Source organism: Danio rerio, chromosome 4, assembly GCF_052040795.2.
Source record: "Danio rerio strain M-AB ecotype USA chromosome 4, GRCz13ab, whole genome shotgun sequence".
NCBI lineage: Eukaryota > Metazoa > Chordata > Actinopteri > Cypriniformes > Danionidae > Danio > Danio rerio.
This window is the reverse complement of record NC_141024.2, coordinates 919,111-946,454: the sequence shown is the minus strand read 5'-3', so window position 1 is coordinate 946,454 and position 27,344 is coordinate 919,111. Positions and strand designations below refer to the sequence as shown.

Here is a 27,344-nt window from a genome sequence, read left to right as displayed (position 1 = left end):
GTGTGTGTGTGTGTATGTATGTATATATATATATATATATATATATATATATATATATATATATATATATATATATATATATACACACACACACACACACACACATACATATAGGTGTGTGTATTATATATATATATATATATATATATATATATATATATATATATATATATATATATATATATATATATACACTGAACAATATATTTGAGCATGGATATCACAATGTGTGTATCTAAGCATTACATTTTGTATAACAGATTAAAAGATAAACATTACATTTTATATATATTTTCCACTTATACAATGCTAAACACATTTTTCTTTCAATTTAATGTCTGTACTTAAATACTGTTACACTTCACAGAAAACAATAAGGCTGTTTATTAATTTATTATTGCTTGTAATTTATTATAATTGATGTTTATGCACTGTAAACACGACGACTTCATCCCAGTTGAGGTTATTTTATGAAATCTTTCTAATTACAGCTAGTCAAATCATCTGATATCGCAATGTCAGATTTTTCCAATATTGTGCAGCTCTAACACATCAAATAAAGATAAAAACAATAGCAACTAAATAAGACAGATCTTTTTTTGTTGATGAAAGTTTCAACTGCAATAAAATACATTTATATTCAAAATAAAAGCACATGGAGCAACAGTGATGAGGAGAAGCAGGCTTGACTTTATTTACTATAAATTCAGATTTGAGCAACAATCAAATACAAGCAATCAAAATTAATCATTACAGTCACCGCACCACTAAATCCACTCATTTCTCCAACACGTGATGCTTTAATAAAGAATAGTGTCAGTCAATTTTTCCAGTTTGCTTGCGTTTATCCGTCAGGAATGTTAAATTGCAGAAAAATAAGAGTCAAATGCCTGCGTGCTCAGATAAACGCTCTCCTCACGTCTGCTGCTCCACTTCCTGCCGGCCTCAGACTGCGCCGGCCTACAGGAGCACTCATTCCTGGGAGTGGCCCAATGGGGTGGAAGCGTGGCCGAGGAAGGATGACGGGCATCTGGTCATAGTCTCCACCGATGATGCCAGGAGGGTAGAGTGGCAGCGGTGCAGGGGGGGATGGAAAAGGGATCAGAGGGCTGATGGGAGGTGGATAAAACCAGTGTCTTCCCCGCCGCGCCGCCTCCTTCCTCTGCCTGTACTTCTGCTTGTACAGCTGAGGAAGACAAACAACATTAAAGGCCACATATGATGCAACGCTTGTCAGCACAGGCTACTCAATCAGCTAAATCACTCAGCTTTCAGCACAAAATGGACATATTCTGCTATTTAATGCATGTGATGACACACTAGATTTCTTACATCTTGTAAAGGTCAAATGGAAGCCCTTTAATATTTAATGGCATACAATGTTCATCTGTAGCTGCTGCTGTTGTACATGAACATAATAGACTGCATAAATGATTATAAGAGATCAGCATTAAATTACTTCACCCCCTTTTAAAAGTGAACATCTTTATCCAGTTCTCAGCGGATATATATATATAATATTTGGTGCAAAGCAGACTTATTTAACAGTTCTAGCCTATGAAATAACACTATTATTATTTCTTATGTACATCTATAGGAATATAAAGATAAAATAAAATCGTAATCCATAGGAAAAATCAAGAGACACATTGGAACAAATATAGCAGATTTTTTTTTTCTTTTAAATGCATTATATTCCCCCTCATATGTAAATATATGTGCAGTAATGTTCACACTGATCTTCAGATATTTGCTTACATTAGTGGATCAGTTTTGTCTTTGGTTCTGACTAATCTAATGTATATGCAAATGTTACTGTAAAGCATCCTGTAGAAAACATTATTATTTTTTGTTTTTTTACAATGGCTATGACAGTTTTTTTCAATACATGTCACAAGTTTCCTAAACTCTTAACACGGTTAGAGTGTCATCTTCGTGGCCCATACAAATAACACATTTCTTGTTGCTTTAATACAAAATGCATCCACTTACCACCCATTTAAAATGCTTAAACTTTTACACACAAGCTCAACCAAGGCCAAAACTATGTCATGTTACAGTCAAATTTACAAATGCTTCCACGCAGTATGTCAGAACAGATAACACCATGCTCTAACCATAACTTATATAGGCTAAAGTCAAAGTGAACAGTTGTAAATATTGGAATTGAAACCAAATACATTCCCTGTATGTATCTGACGCTGACTGGTCAGCTTGTATTTTGTTTATTGTTTTGTATTATTTGAAAGTGTGTTGGTGTGTTTGTTACAAATTTCTTTGTTTCTGGTTGGCTTGAGTGGGAGGTCACATGATTCTCTTTGATTGGTTTAACCTGCGAGAGTTTGTATGGTCACTCAGCATAGTGAGATCTCAATGCAAGCACCTGTTAAATGCTCCTGCTTATTCTACAGCTGCTTATCAGGCCAACACAATAAACCAAATATTGTGTTGGATATTATTTATTTTGATGTCTTTTTGATTTTCTTTGTGTCAAACATTTGGTGTTATTTGTTTATTCTTTAGTTTTCACGGTGTTCAATAAATGAAACGCATGATGGACAGCAGTATTTGGAAGCGTGGACTGTTTTAATAACCGGCGTGTAGCTACACTGTATTTTATTCCACTGCCATTGGATAAAGCATGCCAAAATATTCTTCCCCCGATGCTAAACAAGGCCAAATGCAGAACACCGGGCAGAATAAAAGATTACTTACTTTTTTTTATTATAACTGCAGCAATTCTGTGTCTGTATTTATTTGTTTACATAAGCTGTATATTTTATAAAGCTACTCTGAGACGGTCGCTCATTTATTGTATTAAATTTCTCCAACAAAAGAAACAAAATGCCTGCGTTTACTAAAGCCAACAACACAAAACTGTAGAGAGGCTTCAAATATAAGGGCAGAGCTGACACATACAATACTGCAGCTGATGAGTGTGTTTTATCATCAGTGTGTTCTGATTGACTAAATGTTCCTGTTGGAGGAGAGCATGTGTTGGGGTTTTGAATAGTGATTTGATTTTGAAACATGTTTGCAGTGTTTCGTCAGACATGCTGTATTACTGTATTTTCAACATTAGCTTTGCGGTTTAGTTTACAATGTGTGTTTTTGAGCATGAAGTTAACCGTTTTGCCAGTTGTGTGTTTTAGGTGTGTTGCTGCGTTAAGAGTTTAAGAGACATGTTAAATGTATTGAAAAAACAGTCATAGCCACTGTAAAATCTGTGAGGGGGGGGGGGGGGGGGTCATTTAACCAGCCTTTACAGAGCATTAGTAAAATTAATATGAGTGAGATATGTATGTGTGTGTGTGTGTCTTACCTCTCTCCAGTCTGTGTCTCTGTGCTGATGACCAGCCGGAAAACTCACTACAAGACAACACAAAAGAACAACACTCAGTCACTCCTGCACACCGTGTCTAATTCTGCTACACAGATATGTGTGTGTGTGTGTGTGTGTGTGTGTGTGTGTTTATTAGGGATGCACAGATGTTCAATGTTTGACTGATACAGTAACCATTTACCACATTGTGTACATGTTTTTGCTATTTCTGTGCAGAATTTTGTACAAAGGCTGCAGATTTATGCAGAATGATTTGACAGAAAAGTAGCTGAAAATGTAACATAATTAAAATGACAACATTTAAGATTTACAATCAAAATCCAATTACAACCACTTCTTTGGTAAACAATCTTATTCTCATAATATATCTACTGAGAGACAGAAAACTTTACATTAGTCACTGTGTTGTAGATGAATCATAAACATTCAATATTATTCAATAAAGTTACTACAATTAATGTAAACACATTTACACAAGCAAATGAATGAATTATGGCCTCAAAGGATTTCTGTGTGCGCAAATTACATGTGGGGCTATCGATAATTTGAAATAAAGGGCTCTACACTTCACATTTCTACTTGAAATAGTACAACCACAAGGAACCGTCGGCATACACTTTTCAACATGCTACTGTTGCATATGGGTCACAGTTGAAGAACTGGATTACCCCTAAATACCATCTTTCTTATCGGTGGGAGATTCATGATTAAAGGCTCCAGAAAGTCTGGAGACAAAGGTCGCTGTGCATGACACCTTGTTTAACCTGGGATGCATAAGGGAAACTGGGGACCCATTGCTGCTGTTTAATCTATATTACAGATGGGGAGAAGGGAGAAACTTGTGTCCCTTTGGTGCATCTTTGCAAGCCAAGACATTCCAAAGGAAAACCTGCAACTTTTCCAACACCCCACACACACACACACCCACCCACCCAAAGACACACACAACTGAAGGAACGATTAGAACTCAAAAACTCACTCCAAAAGAAATGTAATGTGTGTTTGTAATCTATATGCTCTGCCCTAAAGCTAAAGTAGTTAAAATAGTATATGCATGCGTTAATGAAGTCCCTTTTGATCTTATATAGTATAGAAATGCCTAGATGCTATCTAATGTGCGTTTAGAGTGTCGTGTTTAGTAGCATTACGTTTCTCCTGCTATTTTACAACCATATGACAATAACTTTTACAGCTTGCATTCTTTAATGCTCAGAGTTAAGGTCCAGCTGTATGTTCAGGGACAACCCTCATTATGCATATCAACGGTCAAACGCTCAAATCCTTGCCCTGAAACCACTGGTCACTCAGTAGAAAATAGGTGTGACTTGACCCATAGTTAAAACCCATTTTCTCCCAGACATTGGAGCAGAAGGGTTTAGGAGTCTTTAACAGTTGTGTGGAACTGAGCTAGATTTGCCATTCGTTTGTCTAACCTCTTTATTTGCTCGCTTGCTTCTTTTCTATGTTTTTGTTGTTATGTTTTGTACGTTTGTTTTGATATGTTAGACTAGTCAATAAATCACGCTATAACAAGGTTGTCTTTGTTTTGCCTCACAGAAAAGGTCAATTTAACGACAGAGCGTTTGCTACAAGCTTTACTAAAACAAGTTTACAGTTTACCAAAACGTCTAAACTATTCATCTACATCACATGTAGCAGGGCTGGAGTGGGACTCCTTTTCAGCCCTGGAGTTTCAAGCAGACCGGCCCACCTCAGTTCACGACTGACTATATTAAAATAAGATCATTTCCAATTCAGTTTCTAATTACACTATCATGTCTTTTTCAAGAAAACAGCTGCTTTAGAACTTTAAATGTTCAACAACCTTACAGTTTTATATGTCTTAACAATAAAAATGAAAAAAAAAATTGATAATAATAATTTAGCCGGAATAATAATTACATCATCATTACATGCAGGCTGCATTTTGCTTATGGAGCTGTGAGACAATAAATAACCGGAGCTGCGGCAAAATAATGAATAAAAAGAGTGAGGCTTTGTTCAATAAATATATAAATGAAAAAAAAGTGCAACTGCTGAGAGTGCAAGCAGCTAGAAACACCAGCCCTCGCGGCCAAAAAACAAACTCTCCCGGTCCTCCTGATTGGCCAATCCGGGCCTGACAAATACTTATAATTCCCTTTCTAAATAAATAAATAATTACAGTCTGCTCAGACGAGCGGGCAAAATCATTGTTATATTTAGTCAAATTAACTATAAGTTAATTTAGAATATTAAACATTTTTATTGATCTTTAATATTCACTATATACACTAATTATTGTTTCAAATACTGTTTTATATGCGAATTAGGACGCAGCATTTGTTTATCCTCCTACACAAATCAATGGTAACAGGTTTTCAGCATTCTACTAAATATTTTCTTTCGTGTTCAACAGAGTAAAGAAAGTCAAAGGTTAGGAAACACTCGAGGGAGAGTATATAATGATTGATTACAATTTTTGCATGAACTAAACCTTTTCAAAACTAGCATTTATCAGCCGATATTGATATGGCCACAGACATATCGTGCATCCTAAAGTGTATATTTGCGCATTTACCCCTAAAGTCTCTGTGCAGCAGGTGTCTCCAGAGTGAAGCATCATGGGTGGCGGTGTTCAGGTGCCGACACACAGCCGACAGCGAGACGAGAGATCGAACGTCCAGCAGACGCAGCAAACGCAGCAGCAGCTCAGGAGGAAGAACAGGCAGACCGAAGAGCAGAGGCAGACCCAGAGCTATACACACATGCACAAAGACATATATTAAACACTTTGACAAACCCGTGAGAACAGTAAACGCACACAAAGCACTCTGACACACACGTGTGAACAGTAAACACAGACTCACCCTGTCTGGCAGTGGCCATGAGCGGATACACCAGCTGATCTCTGACCAGGCGAGAGAGTCTGCGCAGATCTCTGTAGACCACACCTGAGCTGCCACCTGCACACACACATGGCAGGTCATTCAGTCCATAATCCCGCTGTGCTTTTAAAGATGATGCATGTGTGTGTGTGTGTGTGTGTGTGTGTGTGTGTGTGTGTGTGTGAGCTTCACCTGTCCACTCGGCTGTCACATACTCGTCAGGTTTGAGCAGCAGTTTGCGGGAATTCTCCAAACTCGTCTCCATCTTCAGGACGGCTGATCAAAAGCAAAAACAAGATTATTTTATTCCCCCATCGGCAGATTATTCTGCTTGTTTTAAAGAAATTTTCACTCATTACTTCAGAAAACACCACTATATTTTTGGCTTGTCTAGAAAATGCTTCTTGATTTAAGAATTTTGACATATCTGGACTAGAAACGAGACAACAAAATCTAGGAAAAGCATTTTTACAGGATAAAAAACATTAAATAAAAGAAATCTTAGCTGTAAAAACTAAGTCACTTCACTGTTCTAATGTCGACTGTCATGTAGTGATGTGCACCCTTTGTAAAGCTGCTTTGGAATGATAATAATAGTAAAAAACACTATACAAATACACTTAAATTGAACATATCAGTGTTATATAAGGTGTATATTACCATTAATGACCAGAGTTTGACCCATGGGCACGGCCACCACCGATACCAGGCTGTTCTCCAGCAGAGGGTGGACATACTGGAGTCTAAACACACCCCCTGCGGCCTGCCAGCCAATCGGCATCTCCCCTGAGCTCACGGCTCCGCCCTGAAGCGAGAAGGAGAGAGTAAATACTGAGGACATTTTCATTCTTGGGAGAACTTTCCCTTTAGGATAGAAAGAACATAGCCCAGGTGAAGTGGATATCACCTGTGGGATGAAGCCGGTCTCCAGCAGCAGCAGGTGTAGCGCCAGCATTAGGCAGTCGGAGGGGCTTCTGCAGGTGGAGGAGTCTAGCAGCCGCTCCAGAGCGAGAGGGAGGAGACCGTCTTCAGCCTCACAGCAGAGCAGAGGAGGAGCCGCAGCACACACACACTCCTGCTGCTGCTGATCCATACAGTCCTGCTGAAGATCCACATGCTCCTGCTGCTGATCCACACGCTCCAGCAGATCCTGATCCACACGCTCCTGCACATGCTGCTCCATCACACTGCTGCTACTGCTGACATGTGATCCACCAGCCTAAACACACACACACACACACACACACACACACACACACACACACACGCCAAGTCATGGCTTCAGTCCGTTTGTCTTTTTGTTTTTATTTTCATGGCTTGTAAGATAACCCCAGCAGTGCAGTTTCAGAATTATAAGGGGAACCAACAGTTTTAACCCAAAAATGAAAAGTCTGTCTGATGAAGAAGAACCGGAGTTAGAGATTCAGTTAAAAAGAAAGTTTGCTGAAGATAGTTTGTAGTTTCATCAGCAGAAGCCAACTTCAACACTCACTTAGAGTTCGTAGGCCACTCTGTACACAAAATGCTACACAGGGACTCAAAGAAATCGTCTCCCACCTCAGGGGCACCACCACAGCCACCCCAGTGTAAACACAATATGATTTTGCAGTTGACATTATTAAAAGTACTTTAGTTAGATAAATAAATAAATAGCAGCCACTAAATTAATGTGGATTGATTGGTGCCACTGGCGTAGCAGATTCACTGCCATTCCCCCTCTCGATCTTCATTGACAGCCCGCACAAGCCTTCAATAGTCAGCAATGGCAATTTCATATTTAACTTAAGGTACATCAATAGAGGAAGCTGTATTAATAATATCGTGGCTCAAAAAGGAATATGGATAAATGATATTATTAATCTGTATAGTGGGTGTGTGTGTATGTAGTAATGTCTTTTGTTCAGTTTGTTCATCATTTGTTTGTTTTATTAAATTATTCATTAATTTTAGACATGGCATATACTGTACAATAAAAGACTGTAAAAAATAACTGAAAAGTTTTATATATATATAAATATTGACTTTTATTTGGTTTGTGCATGTACTTGCTGAATTATTTAAAGAAATAAATTGCAATATTTCAAGAATAATTAATTAAAATGAATTAAAACCACATTATTTCATTTACCAGAAACATAAATACAACATTACACTGATTTTTTTTTTTGTGTGCCACCCCAAGATTCGGCGTGGCCTCTTCTGGCAAATCCTAAGATTTTCTGGGGATGCCACTGTCCCACCTGGGTTCAAAGTTCACCTAAAGAAGGTGGAGGGCAGAAACAAAGAGAATGCTGATATGACATATCTAGCTTCGTCTTGTACAGCAGACGAGAAATAAGAATGAACTGATATAAATCAGAGGGCCAAACTAGATATGATCTGTGATTTGGCAGAAGGATTACAAGCGGTGGTCAGTGGAATGACTTGGCCAGGATTAATGGATGAAGATTCATCAAGCAAACAAGACCCAAAACTAAGAAAAATAAGGACATTATTTTGCTAGAGAAAGCTCACCAGAGGTAAGAGGACGGCAGAAGATAACAAAGGCAAAAAAGAGATCCCGCTGCTGAATGAGTCTCCAGTGAGCCAAGCTCTGAAACGAACTGCTGTGCTGAAGAGGAGCACTCAGTCCGTAAATAAGTGATGCTGGGGATGAGTACAAAAATAAGATAATCTCAGGGGGTCAGTGAGTTAAGCAACAGGGCTCCGTACCTGTTAACATAAACAACATTCTTCCCAGGGGCATCGGTTACAGACAAAACTCACGAATGATCAGAATAGGTGAACTGTACAAAGCTGATGACGAATTAAGGCAATGATCATACCAAGAAGAAGATAAGGCTGCAGCTAGGGACAATATTAGGTAAAGCCCTTCAAGATGAGGGGCGGAAAGGGCTGAAACAATAAAATAAATAGGAGTTTACCGATACTGCTTAGAGAGACGGGAGACTGAATTCAGTGTATGCACAGATAAGGGAAGTTCAAGAGGTGACAGATTTAGTGCCTGGATTATCAGACTAAAACTTTTAGGGTCGCAAACATCATGGGGGAAATGAACTTTGCCATTAGATGAGAAAGAAAAAGAAAGATAATTACTGAAAAACTGCAAAGACTAAGAACTGAATATTAAACACCAGAGCCAAAAGCCTCAGGGAAGAATAAAAACACCAATAAACGGATTTCAAACAAAAATCTGGAGAGAATGACTCTGTCTCTAAAGAGGAATGGGCAAAACTGACCCCAGAACAGAGACTAGAAACGATAGACAAGAGAAACTCAAAGAAAGAGTTTAAAACTAAAGCAGTTAAAAGCAACAAGAACGTTGTTAACAGTAACAGAGTCACCCAAATCTCAAGAGGACTAGGGCTGCCTGCCTCAAAGTAAAACAACCTTAATATATTATAATGGAATAATCTTTAACTGGTGGTAATTCACCTGCCTAAAAAAGCCAAAGAAACTTAAACAGCCTTCAATATCAAAGACTTCAGAGGTTATGTAGAAAAGCAAACCGTTTACAGATCACAAAAGGTGTTAGTAAACTGAAAGCTGCCAGCACAATATTAAAAAGCAGAGAAATAGGCTGGTTATTGATTAAAAAGTAAACCAGGAGGAGGAACTAAAGAGAATGGCCGAAACAATTAAAGCCAACACTAATAAAGTCAGAGAGAACTTAGGAGAAAAAATATAAATCAAGCACATAGTAGAAAATGACTGCAAAAAATTCTCATAAATAGGAATGTGATCAAACTGTGCCATTGCACCACCCCACTATAGACAATACCCTATTAATAAAAGGGAAAGAAAACAAATACAGGAATTAAAGCTGAAGGATAAATAGAGGAACTTGATAATGCACCAACAAAATCCCCTATACAAGTGTTTGCAAAACCAGATGGAGGGTGGAGGTTGGTAACAAAATAAACCAACAATACTAGATACAAGATACCCGATTAATGCAAGAGATGCTCCAGGAGCAGCCCCAGAAGAAAAATATCATCAAAAATATTTGGATTTTGTGCCTGAGAGGCAACCTCGCACAGCATTTACATTTGTAAATAAGCAGTATAATTAATTTTCGATTTTCCAACTCTCCAAATGCTTTTCAAGCTATAATGATGGAGGTTCTTAAAGGCCGACCTACTGTGATTTATAAAGATGACAGTCTTATAGTCACAAAGAATGAATAGAAACACCTCAAAATATTACGAGTACACAAAAGTACTTGAGCACTCTATTGTCACGCTTCAGGACTAAACATAGAAAACTTACAGACAGAATATCAAAGGATAAAAGTCAAAATTGCAGAAAAGCAATGGACTCATGTTAATATAAATATGAATAAAAACAGATCAGGAAAATGATGAAATAAGCATGGATTATGCAGGACCTCTTACACCCCAGACTAAGAAGAATTGTCAAATGCAGAGGAAAGCTGAATAGGGTGAAAGTGGACAACACATCATTACAAGTAATGAAGCAGAAAACTGTCTGAAAGTGAAGCTGAAAAACTGATCAAATCATTACAACACCAACCAGCTAGCAATGGCAGAGCTGAAATAATGACCAAAGAAGCAAAGGCATGATTCGCGGAAAAATAAATAAATAAATCAGGAAAAGATTGGGATGAGGAGGTAATTGATTGCTGGACTTTTCTAAATGACAGAGTTCCAACAGCTGAAAAGGCAGATGCTCTTTCAAAAAAAGTAGGAGATATACACAATTAAACAGAATCTGGGCACAGAGGATAAAGTTATATCTGTGCCATCTAAAACTACAGTTCAACTACAAGCAAACCGCATCTAAAGTCTCAAAGATCTCCTAAAAAAAGCCTAAAAATGGATTCAGGGTAAAGAAAATGAAAACTGCTTGGTGTTTAGAGGACTTCAAAGAACTGCTCCCGAATGATCCCAGCCACAGAATATGGAAAATAAATGAAAGGAATTGAAAGAGTTTTAGAGCATGCTTGGTACATTAAACTTTAAGAGATTCAATCCCAGGGCATGCTAAACATGCAAAACTTCTTTATGATGCTTCAAAATGAGGCACCTTACAATGGAATGAGAATTTATTAGAGATGAAGGCTAAACGAATAGATAAAGCACGGAATAGCAGTCGAAAGGTAAAGAGACAAAAACTTTGAGGGCAAAGATTGCCAATTCAGAAGATGAAATAGAAATAACTCCATACAATAAGAATCAGAAACACCCTGTCAGCTTCCTCTCAAATAGTAAGGCAGCAAAAACTGCTAGATTTCACTGGTGCTGACATATTGGCCTCACCCGCTACATTATTGTTGACCCTTAAAAACCTCACTTTACATCAATGGATAATTGTGAAAGCCAATGGAAAGAGGATTGATCAAATAGTATGTGAAGAAGCCAAGAATTTAACAAGCGAAAAGAAACGAGTACATTCTCTCACATCTGCAAACTGGTTGATACTCTTGAAGGACACAAGGTTTAGTTTTAAAGCCCAAAACCTTCCTAGAAAGGAGAAAAAAAAAACACAAAAATGCCAATAAATAAAGTCTGCTGCTGCACTGATGGAACAAGTGAACCAGATAAAACGGGGTGGATTAGAAGGAAAGGATGAAAAACCTAATCACAGACCCACACAAAGGCAGTTTAAACATGGGACAGAGCGCTCAAGCAGCTGAAGTGATGCTGAGCGTTATATACTAACTGACAGTGCAGAGGAAGAAACCCCGAGTGCATGGAAAGATAATGGCTTTAACACCTCCTAGGGGAAGGAGTTAAAACAAACCAGTGATTAAAGAGCGATAGAGAGGCTGATGGGACAGATTAAACCAACGGATCTTCATCAAACCAGCCACACATCACAAAAGTTCTACAGCTGCGATAGGAAACAAAGACATGGACAGGTGTGTATGAAGGAGACGGGCTATCACAAAAAAGGAGTCAAAAACACTTGCTTGGTAAATTACACTTACAATTAAAACATCCTACGACAAAGTATTGAGCACTCTACGGTCATGCTTTAGGGCTAATTACAATACAACTCTTACAGACAGAACATCATAGGATAAAAGTGAATGGTGGGAATTACAGAAATGCAATGGACTCACGTAACAATGATTATGGATCTATAACAAACTGATCAGGAAAATGATGAAATAAGAAGGGATTATGCTGGAGCTCTTACCCCTCAGATTAAGAACAACAATTGTTATTTTCTCCTAATAACAGACAATGCCAGTAATTACTCACAAATATACCCATGTGAAAGAGCTACAGAGCCGAGTGGTCCACAGAAAAGACGAAAGAGGAAAGACGAATGGGATGAGGGGAATAATGCTCACAAAAATACAGGCAGTGAAGCAAAACAACTTCCAAAAAAGAGAGGGAGTAACTAAGTAATTGATCAAATCAGTGAAATAGCAACCAGCTAGCAACAGTATTGCTGAAAGAATTATGAAAGAAGCAAAGGCATAGTTCATCAAAAATCTGGAAAAACATTGGGATGAGCAGGTAATTGATTGCTTGAAATTTTTGTCGATACCTGTAAAAGAAGATGCTCTTTGAAAGGAAGAAAGCCAGATAAAGGTAGGAGATACTGCATATGTACATACAAAGGAAAGTAAATGGACATACAATTAAACAAAATCTGGGCACAGAGGATTAAGGTATATCTGCCATCTAAAACTACAGTTCAACTAGAAGCGAGCAGCGTCTGGAGTCTCCGAGATCTAATAAAAAAAGGCAAAATAATGGCAGAGAAAATTCCAACATTTGAAGAAAAACCTGTTGATCTGTTGGCTTTATCGAACATGGATCTTCAGCATGCACTGGAGTGATTTGCTGCTGAGTGTGACGTAGCTGGAATGACGATAAGTACCTCTGAGGCCATGCTGCTCCACCGGAAAAAGGTGGTTTGCCATCTCCATGTTGGAGGAAAGTTTTGTTGACGAGTGAGGGAAGGATTGGAGCGTGGGATTGACAGGTGGATTAGTGCAGCAGTAATGTGGTCGATGTACCAGGCTGTTGTGGTAAAGAAGGAGCTGAGCCGAAAGGCAAAGCTCTCGATTTACTGCTTAATCTACGTTCCAACTCTCATCTATAGTCATGAGCTTTGAATCATGACCGAAATGACAAGATCTCGGATACCAGCAGATAAAATTAATTTCCTTCGCACCTTTATAGATAAGGTGAGGAGATCTATCACCCAGGAGGAGCTCAGAGTAGAGCCGCGGTTACTCCACATCCACAGAAGTCAGCTGAGGTGGCTCGGGCACCTGCTTCGGATGCCTCCTGGACGCCTACCTTAGGAGGTGTTGTCCCACCTGGAGGAGGCCTCAGGGAGGACACGCTGGAGGAACTATTTCTTTCGGCTGGCCTAAGAATGCCTTAGGATCCCCCCGGAGGAGCTGGAGGAAGTGTCTGGGGAGAGGGAAGTCTGGGGTTCTCTCCTAAGACTGCTGCCCCCATGACCAGCCCCGGAAAAGTGGATGAAAATGAATGAATGAATGAATGAATAAAGACAAACCCAGTGAAGAATACTAAGATTGTTAGGGGTTTATCTGGATACGTAACCACTGAGAAAACCAGAGTATGATAGGTCACTAGGAAGACGGTCTGCTGCAGTACAGGGTACGTCAGCAAACAGATACAGGATGGAGGATTGCGTAAAATGTGAAACACCTAAAGTAGCGATGAAGCTGGCTGAATGACACAATGATCAGGTCTTGTGTCCTGGCTTGATCCATCTCACTCACTCTAGTGTATGGGATGCAGCAGTCAGAGCACAGCTGCAAAAGGTTGATAGCTATAAATAAAGCACAGGGAAAGGCTTTGTGCATCTTCAAGATCAAGGTGAATGGTGGAGATGTGAAATGTCTGATGCTGTTATAATTACAGCAAAACTAATGAAATACCAACAATGTATGAAAGTATGCGAGCAAAAAAAATGCACCAAGTGTCTGTCTATGCAGCGAAACAAAACTTCAGAGAAGGGAAAGCTCAAACTGAGATAATAAGATCTACTCAAACATATTCATTGATGTCCCGAGAGCCTAGTGATGAGGATAAATCCAGGGCACAAAATCTGGATTTAACTATAATATTGACTGTAAACAGTGAGTTATATGGGAATTGGGAACTGCATAGAGGGGGTTTACATTTCTAAAACCAAACCAAAGCCTAAACATAATAAGGAATTGAGAAATAACACAGCTGGGAATGTGGATCTTTAAAATAAATAATATTAAAATGAGTTCAGACACAGATAAGGATTTTTCCTAAACTCAATGTTTAAATAGGTTGTAATTGTTTATTCTTCTTCCTCTGACAGGAGTGTGTGTGTGTGTGTCACCTGCTGATCTGTGTGTGTCTGGTGGGCTGCCGCACTGCTCGTCTGTGTTTCCTCCAAGCTGCTAGCAGGTAAAATCACACTGATCAGATCACCAGAGACGACGCCACAGGAGGACAGAGACTGTCCTGTGTCCAGCAGATCCTCTTTACCATTCAGAGACAGCCGAAAGTCCAGATCTGAGCTACACAGAGAGAGAGAAACTGCATAAAGCTCAGTGTAGTTGATATCACACCAGTAATAAGGAAAACAAAACAATCATCATCATCATCATAATCACATTATTATTATTAACAATAATCAATAAAAAGCATTTTAAATTGATATAACATGGTAGTTCAATTCAAGTGTGATTATACAAATCAAAGCAACAGATTTAACAAAATAGGAACATTGTTACTACAATATTACTATAAAAACAACATGCTGAAATTACAAAATAAAAGTCTGAACTCAGCCACTGTTTTAGAGCATTAAGCTGTATAATGGTGGTGTAAACGCATTTCTAAACCGCATTAACTGTGTGTGTGTGTGTGTGTGTGTGTGTGTGTGTGTGTGTGTGTGTGTGTGTTCAGGCTCTCTCTGTGTGCTAAAGCTGATGAAGGTGCTCAGACTGACCGGAGCCCGAAGCGGGTCAGCAGTGACTCCCTCACCCGGGCCCGGAGCTCCGCCAAGCTCGGCTCTTCTCCCTGCAGCTCCAGGCGGCAGGTCTGTCTGCTGATCCTCACGCGGAGCTTCATTCTGTGCTGACAAAACAAACAGAAACACACTTTCACTTTCACTTCACGGACACTGGAAACCAACAGATCCTCAGCGTTTACTTTCACCGACCGCCTCATGCGTGTCAGCGTGTGTAACTGCTCTCACTTCAGAGTGACGATCTAAAATAAGTACAAACTAAAGACAAGCCTCTTCTGTGTGCGTTTCAGCTGCATATTTAACATAACTGGAGGAAAATATAAACATCACTTACCTTCCAGAAACGTCAAAGTAACGCAGTGAAGCCGGAAGCTCTGCAGTCGAACAAAAACAGTGGAGCGAAGTCTTCAAAATAAAGGTCCCAATACGGTCGGGGAAACAGCACTAAGGAAGGAGACTTTTATTTTTGATTTTTAATAAATATATAAATAATACGAAAAAAACAATGCCACTGAATTCATTTATTTTCAAGTTGTTTATCTCATAATTCTGAAATATAAACTCACAATTCAGAAGTATAAAGTCGTAATTCCGATTAATAAAGTCAGAATTCTGACTTTATATCTCGCAATTCTAGGAAATAAAGTCGCATGTGGCAGTAACATCTTCTATTTTTATCTTATTTTATTTTTTTATTCAGAGGCAGAATCAGGCTAATATACAAACCACCTTAAAAGCATCACGAGAGTATTATTTTTGTAGAAGTTTTCGTGTTTAAAACTTAAATTACTTAAACTACATGTATTAACATATTAAATAAAATAGTTTGTATCAAAGAAATTATGATTATCTAAATTTCATTCATTTTGTTTTAAAGAAAACGGAAACTGTAGAAGTAAAAACAGTTATAAACATATTTAAAAAAAACAAACATAATGTAGTATGTGCTCGCTGCTGAATTTAGTGTGATCAGCAGGCGGCGCTGGACAAACCCGGGGAGCTCCGTATAAAAACAAGCGAAGAAGAGCGCGAGTCGGCGTAACGTGTAGAGAAAGTTCGCTGTCAAAATCTGCGTTGATAATTGACAATAAAAATGAGTCGCTCTTACAACGATGAGCTCCAGTATCTGGATAAAATACACAAAAACTGCTGGCGGATCAAGAAGGGTTTCGTGCCGAATATGCTGGTAAAAGAGCTGTCAAAAATACACTAACTGAGGACATGTCGGCTTTACATTATCATCAAAATCAATGGTGTTTTATTAACTGGTCGTATTTTACATTATTATCTAGCGTCTATGTGCTGATTTTGTGTTGTTTTGTTTGTTTATGCAGCTGTCAAGTGTTTTTCCATTCAGATTGCTCCTCATTCGATGGTGGTTTTGCGAATTAATGTCGTGTATTTAGCTGTATCTGTGCTGTGTTCAGGTGGAAGGAGTGTTTTATGTCAATGACCCGCTGGAAAAGCTGATGTTCGAGGAGCTGAGAAACGCCTGTCGCGGAGGAGGTGATGCAACAACAGCTGCTTTTCCGTAACAACTAATATTCAGTCATTCATATCAATAAACAGCGATGAGAATAGAGTTACTGTGTTTAAATGAGTCAAATAAAAGTGCAAGATGTTTTGCTACATTTACATTTAACACCCATTACGGTTTATTAAGTCGTCTTTACATTTCAGAAACTAAATTTAGGCCATTAAAAGGTCTTCAATTCACTGTTGTGGGCCTAAAATAATTTTACAGTTTATTATTCCTTTGATAGAAGTAAAGTTGGCTTTTTTATTCGCACATTCGTTCATTTAATTGTCTGTATATTGTTTACAACGCTAATTTGAATAGTTAATCAGAATTAGTATGCTAGTATGACTTCAAAACAACATCAACACTATCTAATTTACTATAAACATGGTTGTACTTTGATAGTCGTTGGCTGCTAATATGATTTCCCAATTTATATTTTGCAAAAAATACTTTTCTGAAACTATATTAAGGAGAATGTCTGAATTTGTTCATGTAAAACTACCCGAATCAGACCAACAATGTAGCTCATTATAACCTATAACTAAAGTTTTGTTCATTAACTATTTACCTATATCATTGAATACGTTTTTACATGAACATTTGTTCTCCATGTATTTTTATCTTCCTATGCATACATTTAGTTTATGCATTCCTTTAAATCAATTGTAATTGTTATATTATGATGATAATTTATACAAAATCTGTATGAGAGTTGTATTATTGTTTTAATGCTTAAACTCTTTTTAGACCTGCTTTGAGTCGCTCAGGTTTACCTGCTCTGGTGTTCAGCCTCAGTATTTGCATGGAGAATTGTGGAACGGATTGCGTTGACTTTACAACCACTGATAAACACAGAAAAACACATGTTATTAAAGCACACAAGCTTTATGTCATAAAACACACCTTTTGCATGACACATTACCCTCACACAGTCACTATATGAGCTGAACCTGAACTGAGGAAAAACACAATGACTGACTATAAACTGTTGGATTATTAGAAAACCAGGCACACCTCAGCACCTGCAATGAACTGAATAATAAACGTTACTGCTTAACCTAAATCTTTAATTTCATTATTGATTTTTACAGTAACTGTTATTGAATTAAACTGAATCAACATTGAACAAAAGAGAGTTGAATAACAGCAACAGTCTGCCACTTCTTTCACTAAATTCAGTTTGTTTCATGATTGATTTTCACAACACTAACACTGTTATTGAATTAAACTGAATCAACACTGAGCTAAAGAGCAGAATAACAACACTCCTCTCTAATAGAGCTGCTTTACTGCTGAACTCAATTCACTTCACAACTGAAGATCCAAAACTGACACCATTATTGAACTGGATATACAAGTAGAATAATGCAAAATTGGAAAATAATGCACACTAAAGTAAACCAGCCACATCACAGCTTCACCACTTTAGTTGTGCATTATATTAAAGTAGTTGTTCTAATAACTTCTCAACATTATCTGGTGTTTGCACAGGGTTTGGAGGTTTCTTACCTGCGATGAAGCAGATTGGGAATGTGGCCGCTCTGCCAGGAATCGTGCACGTGAGTTAAACACACAGTCCGGATCAGCTCATCATGCACCTATGCTCAGTTCTCACTCTGAGTGTTTTTGCAGCGGTCGATCGGTTTACCGGACGTTCACTCAGGATACGGATTCGCTATCGGGAACATGGCAGCGTTCGACATGGAGAATCCGGACGCAGTCGTCTCTCCAGGTATGTGCTAATAATGTGCTTGTTCGTTATCCTGAGATATTTCATCATTAAATATCCGCGTGTGTGTGTGTGTGTGTGTGTTCAGGCGGTGTGGGTTTCGATATTAACTGTGGTGTTCGTCTGCTGCGCACAAACCTGGATGAGGGCGACGTTCAGCCGGTGAAGGAGCAGCTGGCACAGTCTCTCTTCGACCACATCCCTGTCGGAGTCGGCTCCAAGGGCGTCATTCCTATGGGTGCAAAGTAAACATTGCAGAAACGCACACAGTTTTACACCTGTGCCCAACATCAGCTCCCAGGGTTCATACACATTTTTACTACTAAAATTCCATGAAGCTTCCAAGACTTTCAAGTCAATTTTCATGACCTGTTTTCATGCAATGTCTGCATATGCGTGGTAAAAGAAAAACAATGCATGTTCAAATGTATTACAGCATATTATAAAACACAGCAATCTATTTACATGTATATCTATGTAAAATTGATTTAGATCATCATTTTACACCGCACTAATAATGTGAGAGTATGTGCCTGGCCAAAGACAGAATAGAAGTCAAGACAACTGACCTATATTCAAGTATACAGATATCTGTTTTCCATCACTTTTCCAAAACCTTTCCAGGCTTAAAAAATGCCATGTCAAAATTGCATGGCTTTCCCAGGTTTTCATGACCGTATGAAGCCTGAGCTCCAGTTTTTATTTGTTCATTAGCAGATTGTGCATGCAGTCAGCTTCAGTCTCTGCAATGCAAACACACACGTCTGGGTTAATGTGTGTGATACTTTAAATGCACAAGTCTTACTTTGCTTGCTGACTGCTGAAAATAAAAAAATAAATAAATAACCTAAACACTAAATAAAAAAAAATAACTAATCATAAAAATCTGAGAATAAATGCAACACAAGTATAAATTTGCATTTATTTAACTGCAAATACAAAATTAATTATCCAAACACGAAATAAAACAGAATTCATGTAGAAGAATAAAGTACTTTTTGCATTTATTAATTTACACTAACATGAACACTAAATAATAATAATAATAAAAACAATAGATGACCATAACAATTTAAGAATTAATGATACAAGAATAACCCATGTTTTTTTGCTCCAAGATGAAAACCCTACTCAGTGTTAAAACACATTTATAAAACACATTTTACTGATTTTAATGGATTCCAGAAGACTTTTTAATGAAATGAACTCTCTTAAGGACATTTTTAGCAAAGTGACACCAGAAAAGATTTTAGAATTTTTATAATTTAAACACTAAAAATCTTATTTAACTTATGTATTCATTTGTTTATTGATTTTTAATTCTATATTATTTATTATTGAAATGTTCCTGCCATGAAAATAGCCTTGGTTGCTGACATGGCATTAAATTAAAAAAAAAAAATACATTACATAAGAATTAATGTTAAAATATTCATAAAAAAACAAATATAAAAAAAAAATCAAAGACGTAAAACTGCTGAAGTGAATGAGAGGATCTGCAGTACAGTCTGTGTGTGTGTGTGCAGGGACCTGGAGGAGGCGTTGGAGATGGGTGTGGACTGGTCTCTGAGGGAGGGATATGCCTGGGCGGAGGATAAAGAGCACTGTGAGGAGTACGGACGCATGCTGCAGGCCGACCCAAACAAAGTCTCCTCCAAAGCCAAGAAGAGAGGACTGCCACAGGTGCATGATGGGAAAATAAAACATGCAAAAACTACATTAACGAGGATTGTGAACACCCAAAAGATTCCCACTCTATCCGAAAATGATTCTTAAATCATGCTTTCCCGACATCTTCTGCTGAACATTTACATTTCAACCACAATTTTACATTTACAAACTTCACATTTCAACCAGAAGCTAGTAAAAACAAAAAAACACTCGTTCCGCTGCATGTATGATCGTTAAGCCTTGTGTGTCTCCTATAGTTGGGAACTCTGGGTGCAGGAAACCACTACGCAGAGATTCAGGTGGTGGACGAGATCTACAATGATTACGCCGCCAAGAAGATGGGCATCGATCATAAAGGGCAGGTGTGTGTGATGATCCACAGCGGCAGCCGAGGACTCGGACATCAGGTGGCCACCGGTGAGGAACAACATCACTGCTTTTACACTAGTTATTATGATACACCACTTATTAATATGCTGTACATGTCAGTTTGAGCTTGTGTAAGGGTTTTTGTTTAGTTGTGTTCTAGTTTTTATTTTGAGAAACATTTATATGTAGTTTCTATACATCTACTTTTAGTAGTTGTAGTTTACCAGAGCAAAATACATTAGTTTTAATAACGATATAAGAGTTGAAATATGCTGTACATTTCACTTTTATCTGGTTTCATGAATGAATTTTAGTTAAGAGAAACATTTATATTTACTTTTAGTCATGTGTTATGTTACTACTTTTGTTTTAGTGCTCAAAGTATTGTGGGATTGCTTGAGTGCACTATGATTTCAGACACCACTAGAAGTGGCTGCTCCCTCAAATAGTGCACTAGTACTAGACTCATCGCAGTGCATCGAGGGCTTGATTGAATGCACTTCATAATCCTCCCTCAAATAGTGCACTATTGAGGGTAGATGGGGCGATTTCAGATATTGCTGTGCATTGAGGTTGAGTGCACTTCATAATGCTTCCTCAAATAGTGCACTATTGAGGGTAGATGGGGCGATTTCAGATATTGCTGTGCATTGAGGTTGAGTGCACTTCATAATGCTTCCTCAAATAGTGCACTATTGAGGGTAGATGGGGCGATTTCAGATATTGCTGTGCATTGTGAGGTTGAGTGCACTTCATAATGCTTCCTCAAATGTACTATTGTGGGTATACGGTTCATTTCTGACTTTGTTTCTCTGCTGCAGACGCTCTGGTGGCGATGGAGAAGGCCATGAAGCGCGACCGCATCACAGTAAACGACCGGCAGCTAGCGTGCGCGCGCATCACGTCAGAAGAGGGACAGGATTATCTGAAGGGAATGGCGGCAGCAGGAAACTACGCCTGGGTCAACCGATCCTCCATGACCTTCCTCACACGACAGGTTAATGCATAATAACTGGATTTAACATCATATCTACAATTTTCCTCAGCTTGTTTTACAAATGCACATCAACCAGAATACTTATTTTACTGTACCTAAAACTAAAACAATTAAAATTACAGCACTAGTTCACCCAAAACTAAGAAGTAATTCTGTAATTTTCTCCGCTTTTACTTGTTCCACTTCCTTAATTTGGCCACAACTTTGTGTTTGAGCTAATGAGATTATTTTTTAGTGACAAATCTTATTTAGATGCATATTTTGGGAAAATGCTTTGTAACTGTAATACACTCTTGGTAAATTGACCCCCCTTTGATGATGGTGATGCTGTTTTTGCTCCATTGACTCCTATTATATTCCCATTTTTTGATTGCAAAGCCATGACAGCAGATAATCATGCATTCATATGTCTGAGAAAAATCACACCGTCTCTTCCCAACAGGGAAAACCAGCATCAACCAAGAATGCATGATCATCTGCTGTCATGGCTTCGCAATTAAAAAACGTGATTATAATAGAAGTCAATGAAGCAAAAACAGACACCAACATCATCAAAGCGGAGTCAATCCGAACAATAACTTTTCTAAATGTAAATACCCTTGTGTTGCATTGTGGGATGGAGTGTTTGAGTTGTTTACCTTCACCCCTCAGGCGTTCTCCAAAGTGTTCAGCACCACACCAGATGATCTGGACATGCACGTGATCTACGACGTCTCGCACAACATCGCCAAAGTGGAGGAGCACATGGTGGACGGCCGGCAGAAAACACTGCTGGTGCATAGGAAGGGCTCCACCAGAGCGTTTCCTCCACACCATCCACTCATACCTGTAGACTATCAGGTGAGCAACACACACACATATGCAAAACACACTCTTCTGCTCACCCAGTTTTTAACAAACACCACCATATTGGAAAAATACTGACATTACTATACAATATTAATATACAATTAGTAATGTAATACAGAATATTGAGGGTAAAAAAATTATAAAAGGATTAAAACTTAACAGGAGAGCTATTATATATATATTCATCATAAAGGTCTATGTTAACCTGAAGTGTGTGTCTACAGCTGACCGGTCAGCCAGTCCTGATTGGAGGAACCATGGGCACCTGCAGTTACGTGCTCACAGGCACAGAGCAGGGCATGACAGAGACGTTCGGCACCACATGTCACGGCGCTGTAAGTCACATGATCATGAGTATACACACTTATGAACTGTGTGTGTGTTCATGAATTAACCTGTGCTTGTGTTTCTGCAGGGCCGAGCTTTATCCAGAGCCAAATCCAGACGCAACCTGGACTTCCAGGATGTTCTGGATAAACTGGCAGACATGGGCATCGCTATTAGAGTGGCGTCACCGAAGCTGGTGATGGAGGAGGTGAGTCTTTCATCTGATTGCCTACAGAACAAATCACTGTTGTCCAATTACTTAAATTACACTACTGTTAACTTTAATGTCACTTTAAGCTGAGCATTAGTATCTCATAGTAAATAACAAGGGAAAATGATGTACGGTCATCATGGCAAAGATAAATCAAAGTAGAAATTAAAGGGATAGCTCACCCAAAAGTTACCATCTCCTTTTAATTGACTCACCCACAGGTCATTTGAGATGTAGGTGACTTTGTTCTTCAGTAGAACATTAGAGAGGATTGAGCTGAATCGGTTGTTCTTGGTGCTTCATATAATGGCAGTGAATGGTGACCGGTTTTTAAAATTAAACACATACAAATGAGTCCAAATCAACAGTCATGACTACTGATGACAGACTGAGTTCTTGTGAAGGCAAACGATCACTAAGAAATTGATCATTTACAATGTTTTCATTATTGGGGAATTATCCCTTTATAATAGTTTACTAATGGTGTTGAACAAATCTGTTAATTAACCTTTGGGAAAGAAATGGAAGTCCAATATATACGTATAACTTATTGTGCAATTACAGTTTTTGCTTTATAATAAAAAATGATAAATATATTTTGAGAAAAACTGAAAAATGTAGTCGGCACCAAAAGCCCAGTGGGTAAAGGTGTTGATACATATCACCAAGGTGTTCAGAGAGACCAGAGTTCAAGTGTTATCTTAAAACCTTGCTTTTAAAATGCACACTTCACCCAAAACTGAAAGTGATTATCCTTTACTGTCCCTTCACTTGTTCCAAACCCAAATGTCTTTCTTCTGTTGAACACTGAAGATGAAATACTGAAGCAATGCTGAAAACTGATAACTAGGCCCATGCAGAATTATGCAGATTATTAGTCCATCATTGATTGTTTATTTACTTGTGTAAATTTATATTTATTCTGTTTTTTTAATTAATTTCACTTACATCATAGACCAATATGACAATATTCATCTGATTTATTTACAATATAGTTAGTAAAGTCATATTATATGAGAGACTTGCTTCGTTTACCAATAAAGTGGATTTAATTGGATTTGCATTGTGAACATTCAATACAAGTTAAAAAGGTATTAACTTATTTCATACATTTAAAGTTTTAGTTATGATACTCCCAAAATAATTCCACAGATGTTAAACACAATTCTGCGCAGAAATAGCAAAAACCAAATACTATAAAAAGTCAATGGTTACCGGTTTCCAGCTGTGCTTCAGCAGATCATCTTCAGTGTTCAACAGAAGACAGAGACATGAGACAAGCGAAGTGAGTAAAATGTTTACAGGGTTCACACACATTTACTACTAAAATTCCATGACTTTTCCAGGACTTCACAAATCATTAAGTCATGAAAATTTACTTTCTTTGCATACATGGTAAATAATAATAAAAACAATACACTTTTAATGTATTTTAGTATATCATAAAACACACAACAATCTTTTTAGTTTGAGTTTACTTTTTTAAATCTATTGTATGCAAGATTTATTTAGATAATGCTTACACATGGTGGTTCTTCCCCACTGTGCCACCTCTGAAATTAAGACTAAGCCGAAGATAAATGAGTGCTTGCACAGCATTCATAATGTGAGACCATGCCGAAGACAGAAAAGAAGTAAAGACAACTAACCTATATTCAAGTTCACCGATATTTGTTAAACTGATTTCCATGACTTTTCCAAAACTTTGTGGGTTTTTCTGTTTATCCAAACCTTTTCTAGGCCTGGAAAATGCCTTGTAGAAATTCCATGACTTTCCCAGGTTTTTTCATGACCGTGTGAACCCTGTGTTTAAGTGAACAGTTCACCCAAAATTGAAAACGTACTCACATCGATCTTGTGCTTTCAGGCTCCCGAGTCCTACAAGAACGTGACAGACGTGGTGAACACATGCCATGATGCCGGCATCAGCAAAAAAGCCATCAAACTCAGACCCATCGCTGTGATTAAAGGTTAAACATCACAGCTGAAGAGCCGACATTCACACATTCTGCACTTACTACACCGGCTGAAGAGTCACCTGTGTTTGGTTTTGGGTGAAGGGTGCACAAGACATGTTTACGTCAAAATAAAAGTCTCCATTATCAGACCGTCTCCGTGTGGAATGGATTACGCTGGAAATCAAGCTGAGATTAGTAAATACTTTATTGGTCATGACAAAAACATCCACAGAGGGAGTGAAGGGGGCACGCCCCGGCATATCAAAAATAAATCAGCTTTACGCACAGATACTGAGTCTACCTGGCGCATGTTTTCTCTCTTCCTCCTCTTATTTGGCATAAACTCTGGGTTTGACCACCAGCAGCTGGACTGGAGCATCTCTGAACCGCATCTGAAACGACCTTTACAGTCATCAAGTGCTGCATTTATGGGGTTAGCATGGTGTTTCCTACCATCATCCTCAATGTGTGTGTCGTCTGATGGCTTTCAGGATCCAGGGCTGAATTAATAATCCAACACACACACACAACAACAAATTCATTCTGTCAGCAATAACACTTCTGTTTCATTTTGACAAATGTTTGTGCGGAGAGATCTGAAGCCGGATCAGCTGGTTGGTTTTCAGTTCAGATTGCAATAACCTTGGGTTTTAGGTAACATAGCTCTGATGCTCCATGCTAGCATGCCAACAAAGATTCATAAGTCCGGCTGACATCATGTTACCTAAACCCCAAGATTTTATTGCAAACTAAACTGAAAGTAATCTGGCTGATTCAGTTTCATGGTACAGGCTTCAGCTGTGAGTTGTGTTTACTTAGCAAACAGCAGTGTAAACATGGACACCGCAGCAGTATTTTCACAGTTGCACACATTGCATATTTCAGATGGGCTTTAAAGGCATTAAACAACAGCTAATGGGTCAACATTTAGTGTTTGATTAGTTCCAGTTACAGTACAGCATTTGCTTTATATGATGGGAATGCCATAAAAAGAGGGACTGCACTGTAAATAAACTGCTTTTTTTACTTGGTCTTTTCTAATCCAAATATATAAAGATTCTTAAATCCAGAAAGATTTTATAGACAAAAAAAAAACATATTTCCTACTTTATGAATAAAGTGTCACAATTACAGGAGTTTCTTCTAAAAACAAGATATATAATCTGCCAATGGGATGAGCAAAATATTGTTTTTCAAAGTTAAATCCTACTGCTAGATTATTTAGCTTATTTTAAGGAAAACATACTATACTCAATTCTTAACACAAAATATTTGTTTGCTTGCCAAGAAAATGCTTCAAAAATTTTTAGATATTTGGACTTAACAAGACAAAGTAAATTAGATTTTTTTTTTTTTTTTGCAGTTTGCAGATCGTCAGCAGCTATTCAAAATTAATAATCATAAAAAAAAAGCATTTCTGCCATGTCGAGTCTGCATCAAGAGCACTTCCATTTATTAACCTCATCATCACCTCAAACTAAAACCTATGCTTCATTTTTACAAATTAAAAAATAACAACAACTAAATTAAATAATCTGAATCAGGCCCTTCTTAAACAGAACTTTGAGAAAAAAAAAATCTGATTTCTCGCGCACGCAAAAGGAAGAAATAATAAACATTTCATTTAAACTCGTTCTAGTAACCACCAGAATCCTCTGTAACAATTACGGTGCATTTCAAGTGGAAATGATTTCCTTTGAAATTCTGTCCAGAAGCCCCGCCCCCCACCCTCACAAACCCCATTGGCTCTCCGTCTCGTCCGATCACAGACCTCGCTTTCAGTCTGGGTGGCTAAACCGCTGTGGAGAGCTCGACTCTGATTGGGCCAAGGTCAGTGTGGGGGCGTGGTCACGTCACGTGCCAGCCAATCCCCACGTGACTCCTGTTGGGTCGGTGTCCCGCAGGCAGGATGGGTGTGGTTCAGCTTCTTTAAGTGCAAAAGTAGCTCCTATGCTAAAGCTCTGTCATTATGGTGGTCTGTAGGTGGCGCTGTCTGTCAGCCTCCGCTTCACACTTGCAGGTTTAAAGTTTGGCCTGCTGGAAAAAAACCTGCGCAAACACACAAACAAAGCCTTCGAATGCAGTCTAAAGGTTGTTGCATAATGAATCTGAAATTCTCCGTAATTTTTGCAGGTTAACAAATTCCACCTCACGTTGTGTCAATTGTACTGACACACACACACACACACACACTGCCTCCAAAACTTGTGTCCGTCATAACAAATAAATAAATAGAATCAGGTTAGTTTTTCCCATCTGAAGAGGCGTTTAGACATTTCATGGCCGCCGTACAATCGGTAAAATCCAAAATGGCGTCAGATAAACGAACCCACTTGGTCTATAGTTTAATATGTGGCTCCAGTATTTCTAGCAAAGTCGTGACGGAGCCGTGGACATCCTGAAGTAAATGCGAAGTGTGTGAGGATTATATAAAGAGGTGGATCTCCTTCCTTTCTCAACAATCTAAGAATGCGAAGGATTTCTTCTTTTGCTTTTGCTAAGCAGGAGAAGACAACAAAATCCTCCTCACTACTGTA

At 38.3% G+C, this 27,344-nt stretch overlaps 3 protein-coding genes and 1 long non-coding RNA gene across 10 annotated transcripts in view; 1 reads left to right on the top strand and 3 right to left on the bottom strand.

The window, feature by feature from the left end:
* The window catches only part of LOC148679883 (uncharacterized), a 759,583-nt gene that overhangs the window by 493,378 nt on the left and 238,861 nt on the right, over positions 1 to 27,344 (bottom strand). The window lies entirely within an intron of this gene.
* Positions 671 to 15,560, bottom strand: fbxo7 (F-box protein 7). Of its 4 annotated transcripts, none has more exons than XM_087246981.2 (10): positions 15,367 to 15,560; positions 15,154 to 15,281; positions 14,539 to 14,719; positions 7,118 to 7,429; positions 6,871 to 7,015; positions 6,403 to 6,486; positions 6,193 to 6,288; positions 5,904 to 6,080; positions 3,323 to 3,369; positions 671 to 1,186 (listed from the first exon to the last, which is right to left on the bottom strand). In XM_087246981.2, the coding sequence occupies exons 2-10, from the start codon at positions 15,273 to 15,275 to the stop codon at positions 899 to 901; spliced, it is 1,452 nt and encodes a 483-aa protein (XP_087103107.2). In that variant the 5' UTR covers positions 15,276 to 15,281; positions 15,367 to 15,560; the 3' UTR covers positions 671 to 898.
* On the top strand, positions 16,223 to 24,954 carry rtcb (RNA 2',3'-cyclic phosphate and 5'-OH ligase). The gene is given in 12 exon segments (NM_213103.1): positions 16,223 to 16,360; positions 16,602 to 16,680; positions 18,188 to 18,255; positions 18,329 to 18,428; positions 18,514 to 18,670; positions 19,952 to 20,108; positions 20,354 to 20,513; positions 21,287 to 21,462; positions 22,114 to 22,302; positions 22,536 to 22,646; positions 22,727 to 22,846; positions 24,717 to 24,954. Coding segments are annotated over 12 exon segments (1,518 nt in total). The 5' UTR covers positions 16,223 to 16,267; the 3' UTR covers positions 24,825 to 24,954.
* The window catches only part of xpot (exportin, tRNA (nuclear export receptor for tRNAs)), a 266,921-nt gene continuing 265,809 nt past the window's right edge, over positions 26,233 to 27,344 (bottom strand). For 3 of the 4 annotated variants that reach the window (XR_015942090.1, XM_087246977.2, XM_087246978.2), the window contains one exon: positions 26,233 to 26,856. Coding sequence is in view for 3 of the 4 variants with exons in the window: in XM_087246977.2 (XP_087103103.1) it covers positions 26,830 to 26,856 (27 nt within the window). In the remaining variant the exon portion in view is untranslated. 4 annotated transcript variants of the gene reach the window in all.

What these genes read in the sequence shown, in the direction of transcription:
- fbxo7 (XM_087246979.2), bottom strand. An exon ending in TCAAACTCTGGTCATTAATG is followed by an intron (nt 6,487 to 6,870) that starts GTAATATACACC and finishes GCTTTTGATCAG; the next exon opens with CCGTCCTGAAGATGGAGACG. An exon ending in GCTGCACAGAGACTTTAGGG is followed by an intron (nt 3,370 to 5,903) that starts GTAAATGCGCAA and finishes GTTGTCTTGTAG; the next exon opens with TGAGTTTTCCGGCTGGTCAT.